General features: G+C 35.5%; 1 protein-coding gene across 2 annotated transcripts; it reads right to left on the reverse strand.

Annotated features, from left to right (window-relative positions):
- On the reverse strand, nt 1-3425 carry LOC109349779 (pyruvate dehydrogenase E1 component subunit beta-3, chloroplastic-like). 2 transcript variants are annotated; one of them, XM_019590760.1, is made up of 5 exons: nt 3223-3425; nt 3169-3192; nt 2625-2728; nt 2461-2504; nt 1-1317 (listed from the first exon to the last, which is right to left on the reverse strand). In XM_019590760.1, exons 1-5 carry the CDS (start codon nt 3260-3262, stop codon nt 345-347), a joined length of 1185 nt encoding a protein of 394 aa, XP_019446305.1. In that variant the 5' UTR covers nt 3263-3425; the 3' UTR covers nt 1-344. The 2 variants fall into 2 exon arrangements, with proteins under 2 accessions (XP_019446305.1, XP_019446295.1); XM_019590750.1 differs by having other exon boundaries at nt 3169-3425.

A 6911-nucleotide genomic window follows, 5' to 3' on the forward strand; every position in this document is an offset into this window, starting at 1 on the left:
TGAAACCACACAAGTTAGTTTAAAATGCCTCCTTAGTTAGAGGGATTCAACATTGATTACACATACCTCCTTAGTTGGAGAGCTTACCAATTCTTGCACACTATTTAAAAGATGCAAATGAACTCAGTCACAACACCTCAAATTGGAGTAACAGTTCTGAGTATTCTTTCAGAAAAATAAATAGTAAAGGACAAGAAAATATAAGAGTTTTAAGTTATGAGGATTAGAAGTGAGAGAAAAGGGAGGAAAAGGAAAAAAAATCCCAATGAATGTTCTAGCTTAATTTAACAAAGCACAATAGCATTCCCGAAACCATATCCTAATTAAGCGTGTCTTTGTAGCAATCACTGACAAAGTTGCTCAACTGCTGTTACAATCTGAGCAGGTTGAACCACGGTCCATTCCTCCAATGTTCCGGCGTACGGGGTTGGCACATCCTGGGAGGATAAACATACAATAGGAGCATCCAAATAGTCGTGAAAGTTTTCGTTAATGGAAGCCGTCAGACTAGCACCAATTCCACCTGTCCGCATGCACTCTTCCACAATTAGCACACGATGTGTTTTCTTCACTGAATTCCCAATTGTATAGAGATCAAATGGTTTCAAAGACCTGATATCAATTACTTCAGGATCATACCCCTTGTTTACCAAGGTCTTCGCAGCTTGCATAACATGATACCTCATCCTAGAATAGGTTAATATTGTGACATGTTCTCCCGGCCTAACCATCTCAGCTTCTTCAAGTGACAATACATACTCTTCATCTGGAATTCTCTCCTTGAGGTTATAAAGCAAGACATGCTCAAAAAGTATCACAGGGTTATCGCTTCGGATGGCAGCTTTCATCAAGCCCTTGGCATTGTAAGGGGTTGAGCATGCCACCATCTGGATTCCAGGGATTGACTGAAAATATGACTCGAGCCGTTGTGAGTGCTCCGCTCCAAGTTGCCGTCCAACTCCACCAGGTCCACGAATAACTATTGGTATTTTAAACTGGCCTCCAGATGTGTAATGGAGCATGCCACAGTTGTTAGAGATCTGGTTAAATGCCAGAAGTAAGAATCCCATGTTCATGCCCTCAACAATTGGCCTCAGACCAGTCATGGCAGCTCCAATGCCCATGCCTGTGAAGGAGTTCTCAGCAATTGGGGTGTCCAGAACTCTAAGATCCCCAAACTTTGTGGCCAAGCCTTTAGTCACCTTGTAAGATCCTCCGTAGTGACCAACATCTTCACCCATGACACATACATTAGGATCCCTGTCCATTTCTTCTTCCACACCTTCACGTAGGGCTTCAAAAAGAAGAAGTTCATGCCTGAGAATAAAATGCATACCTCATCAATTCTATTGTTAATGTCATAACTTTGCAACGACCAAATAAGAGAGACTTAAAAAACATGCCAAAGCATGCTTTTAGAAAGTACAACCAATCATGTATAGACTGTAGTTCTAAGATAATAAGTATCCATGAAATGTCCCAAAGGTATTCAACCATCATCGTGGACCCTACCCTTATTGTTCATGTATTCCATCAGACCCAAAGGAAACAGGAAATACTAAAACAATTTGTTATTTTGCATTAAAATCAACTAGGAACAACCAGTTTTTGTGGCTTCCAGAACCCTTTTAAGTTGTTCAAGATCGACTAAACAACCAGATAACAATACCACAGGATTAACTCATGGGGATTGTTCATCATTTGTTGTTTGAGTGTACAAAAAGGTTGAGAACTTTTATGATGATTGTACATATTCACAGTGTAAGAGAATAGAACATCCTAGAGTATGAGCAGATAAGGGCGCCACATATGGGTGCATCTTGCATCAATTTTGGGTTTCATTGAAAAATATTTATTTAAAAAAATTCAGACATGGAAGGAAAAATAGAGAGCCTCTCTATAATATGACTAATAAGCAAGTAATATTAAGCTCTGCATTTTTACTTGTGCTATCTAAATTCAAGTCATTTCAATGGTGCAGGATACTCCCTCCAGAAGCAGGGATAATCTATTTTAAAGCTATGCAAAGTGTAGCCCAATTGCCCAAAAGGCCCAAAGCTACCTCTTCATTGCTAATAACCCTTTACTCAGGCACTGCCCTTAGTCCCTGGGTGAGGGCCCATGTGGCACGAAAGGCACTAATTTGAGGGTCTTCTGGCCTTCAATCCCTTTGTTCCAAAAGGGATATAAGATTTATTGCGCAAAAGACACCAAGTTCCACTGTTTCTTATTTTCTCTCCTTTCAAAGCTCTAATTTTTATCTACACCAAACACACGATCTAAAGCTATGCTTAATTGGAATATATGAAGAAAAAAACTGGAACAGAGACATTGATCACAAGATATATATAGGCAAGGTATAAACAAATCAAGTTAGCTTCATCTCATATAATAAATGCAAAAAATGATTAAAAAAATGTGTTGTCGAAAACAGCAAGTAATTGCTGAAAAAAGACATACCCAGGTTTTGAAGACGAAGAAGCAGCAGAACTGTTTTCCTTGGTCTAAAAACAAACCAACAAACACAGTTAGCAAACTTGATGACACCATATAAGTTTATCCCATTAATCCTAAATCAAACAGCAAAGACAAATATCAAATAGAATGACACTAAGATAACTTACCGAAACTGCATTAGTAATCAACAATTCATTCTTACGAGCTCCTGTGCTCCGAGCTTGGCTCACCCTTGCATCAGATCTGACCACAAAAATGCTAGCTTTCCTCTCTGAATCAACGAGACATTGCACACAAAATGAAACAAACACCACTTAAACTAGCCATGTAAAACGAAAATAATTATTCATCACCTTCAACAGAAAAAAATAATAACAGAATTGAAATTGAAACCCCCAATTGCCAAATATTCAGGTTTGATAGGAAATTTCCCAATACAGAAGAACCCAATTCAATAAATTACATGAACGACCAGTGAATGATTCAAAATAGTAGTCCAAAAAGAAACTAACCTCAACAGTGACAAATTACACAATATAATGAATCAAAATGAAATACCCAACATTTTTTTGTACTACCAAGGTTAAGGAACTAATCTTTCGAGGTGTGTAACTGTCCCTCCCAAAAAGTGTTGCTCCGAGGAATCGAACTCGCCTTTTAAATGAACAAGAAAACTGTACCATAATTAGAGAGAGAAGTGAAGAAGCAAACCTGAGAGAGATCTACGATATGAAAGGAAGGAGCCAATGGAGTTCGAGATAGAGGAAGGGGTGACAGCAACGAGTCCCTGGAAAATGGTGGCCATTATTTGGATCACTAAGAATGATATCAGCAAATGAAAAAGAAGAGTGAGAGGAAATATAAAACGATTACGAATTTATTTATATTGTGGGAATTGGGCGGAGAAATAAAGGAAGGTAAATTGATTTTATAGCTATTATTAGTTTGTGTCTCGTTTTATGTGACAAATCATACAAAACGCCGGCTAAGATAGTTATTCTCAAAGAACGACTTACTTTTTTTTAATTTATTTGTACGAACAGTATTAGTCTAGTGACATAAGATCTTACTGGATCCTCAAGATTAATAGTTTGATTCTTGTGAGCGACACTAATTGCTTCTCAGAAAATGAATTTCTCATCCTCAATTACAGTCATAATAATTGTCATATACTAAAATTTAGGGAGTGTCTAAATCATATTACAAGTACAATTATGATGACATTGATGATATAGACTTATTATGGTACCAAATGTGAAGAAAGATTACTACTTACATTTAAAATGTTGGTTATCTTCTGGTGACACTCTTAGGAGGGGAAACATAAGTGAAAAATTAGGTTTTTTCTTTTTATATATGGACAAGTAACTGGTTACTTACTTGATGTCATTGGCTATCAAATGTTATGGCCATAATTTTCAACAATTCTAAGTAATTGGTTATTTTCCCAAAGTCATCTGTTACCCAACATCACTATAATCGATTCCTAGTGCCATGTAATTGGTTACCCATTAGAGGTAATCAGTTACCTATCTTCTCTAGACAAGTATGAATATGGCCAAGTAATTAGTTACTTGTCATTTTAACCCAAAAGACAAAATTATCATATTTAAACAATTATGTAAGCACTTAATCAATCACATTACAAATAATAAAGCAACAAAACATAGAAAATAAATGATTATTTTAAACCATTTTCATCTAGTATGCCTAGTTCTCTCCTAATCTTATAAAAGGATTCTCTTGGTAAGGGGTTTTGTGAATATATCTACAAGTTGAGTATGTGTATCAACAATTTCTAATTCTACATCTCCTTTCAGCACATGATGCCTTGAGAAGTGATGCCTTAAATGAATGTGTTTGGTTCTGGAATGCATTAGTGGATTCTTAGTTAACTTAATAGTACTAGTATTGTCACATTAATGTGAATATAATCAAGATCTGGTCGATACTCACGTAGTTTTTTTTTGAGCCACATAACTTGTGTTCAACAACTTCCTGCTGCAGTATACTTTGCTTTGACAATATTTATGCAATGCATGCCTGCTTTTTACAAGACCATGAATGTGGAGCATTTTCTAATATGTGCCATGAACCACTAATACTTTCTCGTTCTGTTTTAAATCCAACAAAATCTGAATCATAATACTGTTGAAACATTTTTCTTCGATGCTTTTTGTTGGGGCAAGTTTCTGATTTATTTATTCAGTTATTGGTTTATTCTTTGCTTGCCATCTCGGCTTTGTTAGAATAAATTCCAACTCCGATATAATGGTTTTAAGAATATTTCATTTGATCAAAAACTTAACTTTATTGAATTATTAACAACTTCATACCATCTCGGCTTTGTTGGAATGAATTCCAACGTCGGTTTACTGGTATTAATTTAGGAAATTAACACAAGTGATAATGAGTGATATTTATTTCTTTTATTAACCAAACTACTTCCTTATGGAAGATTGGTAAAGAATAAATAAATAAATCAAGAAATGGTTAGTTGCAGAATTTAAATGACATAAAATAAATGTTAGTTGCGGAAATGTAGATGACTGAAAATAAAAGTTAGTAATTAAATCACTCATTATGACTGTGTATATATTTCCTTTTCACAAAGATATAATTTATGAATTAAATTACACTTTGATTCAAGGGTTTCTTTCTTTGTCAACAAATAAAATTCATAAGTTAACATTTTACTATTTTACATTCGCATCTCTTTCAAGATTCAATTGTAGTATAATATAGGGTTATATCGAACCAAAGGGAATTGCATTAATAGAAGGAAATCATATAGACATATTATAGCAAAAATAATGATTAAACACTTATTGAAGATTTTTGTGTTATGTTGCATAAAGAGTAACAAGGAAACATAAATTAATATTCACAAATTCTTGAGGAGAAAATTGGTTTTAAATATGGAATTATTTCTAGACTCAAATGGTTTTGAAAAACATTAACGAGTTATGTGTTATACTTTCGGTTAATTCCACACATCATTTCTAAATCCTTCATCTAGTGACCTAGGATGATAAGATGATTTTCAAACCTTATGTAATACACTAAATAATAGTTAAGTGTCACTCGTCGGAGTAGGTTGTCACACCCTACTTCAGGCTCCATTAACATCATTTAGCCTTGAACATAAGTTGCTTAAAATAGATGCTTGATGTGGCAAATGAACTAAGGCGTATGTTATACTTTTTAGTTCACTTGTCAACACTTTAAGAATATGCAGTTTTTGATCTTCAAATCAAGTTTTAGGTGATCAAGCTAAAACCGCATTAAGAACTTCATAAAGAATCAAAACTTAACCAAAAGTAATAACTTGAATGTATTGAATTCAAAAGACAATACAAATGAAGAGAAGAAATAAAATTATACCATAATCCAAATCAATGTGTAGGAGCATAAGCCATCTATCCAAGGATGAGATGCATTTGGACCCAAATGAGATTATAAAATTATGTTTTTGTATCACATTTTCCATCTCCTTTCTCCTCTTGATTTATAAGTAAAAATTATAAGAAATTACCTAGAACAAGCTTAGAACCATGTCCAGAATTTCTAGAGAGAAGAAGTGAAGAAGAAGAATGAAGAATGAATGTGAAAATGTGTATTGAAGTGTTGTTTGAAGTATATTCAAATGGATGGAATGGGGCTTTATTTATAGGCAACCAAGTCACTTCTTGACTCACCTGCTTGCCCATGCTAGGCGCACCAAACCCTTCATCTTGGGTTTGGTCCATGACCAAGCACCTTAGTCAGCTGCTTGGTGTTGACTCACCAAAGCTAGTTGTGAGCTACTTGACCAGGCTATTATGGGCTACTACGAAAAATGCTCAGGGGCCTTGTCAAGTGAGGTCATGCGTGATGTCAAATTTGCTTGGTGGCTAATTCATGTTGACCCCTTGCTGGGTCCATCCTGATTGGATGCTTTGGTGGCCACACTGAGTTTCCTACTTGAGCAGTTTGTCCTGCTCTGGGTAGTTGTGTGGTTCCAGCTAGGCGGTCCCAATTTGCATGCTAAGCTGCTTGCTTCAGCAGGTTGACTTGTGCTAGGCTTGAGTATGACCGTGTAAAGCTTGTGCCTGAACGAGCCAAGTTGGTGCCAGGTCAGCTGGGCGATGTTGAATGTCCACGCTAGACTGCTTAGTGAGCAGCTTCATGTGTGCATCAAAAGTGGCTTATGTGGACACCTCCTTGCTTGACTATATTTTCTTGATTCTTGTTCTTTTCATTTTTCCTAGAGATTTCTCACGAAGATTTGGAAAAGAGGTGGACAAAAATATAAAATCAAAATATGGCAATTTATCTAAAAAATGTTGAATTAAGTTGGTTTTGCATGATTTGCATAGGATAAGTGCCATGAAAAGTGTATGAAAATTAAGTATTTTTGACACTTATCAAATTCCTCCAACTTAAAACTTTGTTTGTCCTAAAAAAAATGGTAA

Source organism: Lupinus angustifolius, chromosome LG01, assembly GCF_001865875.1.
Source record: "Lupinus angustifolius cultivar Tanjil chromosome LG01, LupAngTanjil_v1.0, whole genome shotgun sequence".
Lineage (NCBI taxonomy): Eukaryota > Viridiplantae > Streptophyta > Magnoliopsida > Fabales > Fabaceae > Lupinus > Lupinus angustifolius.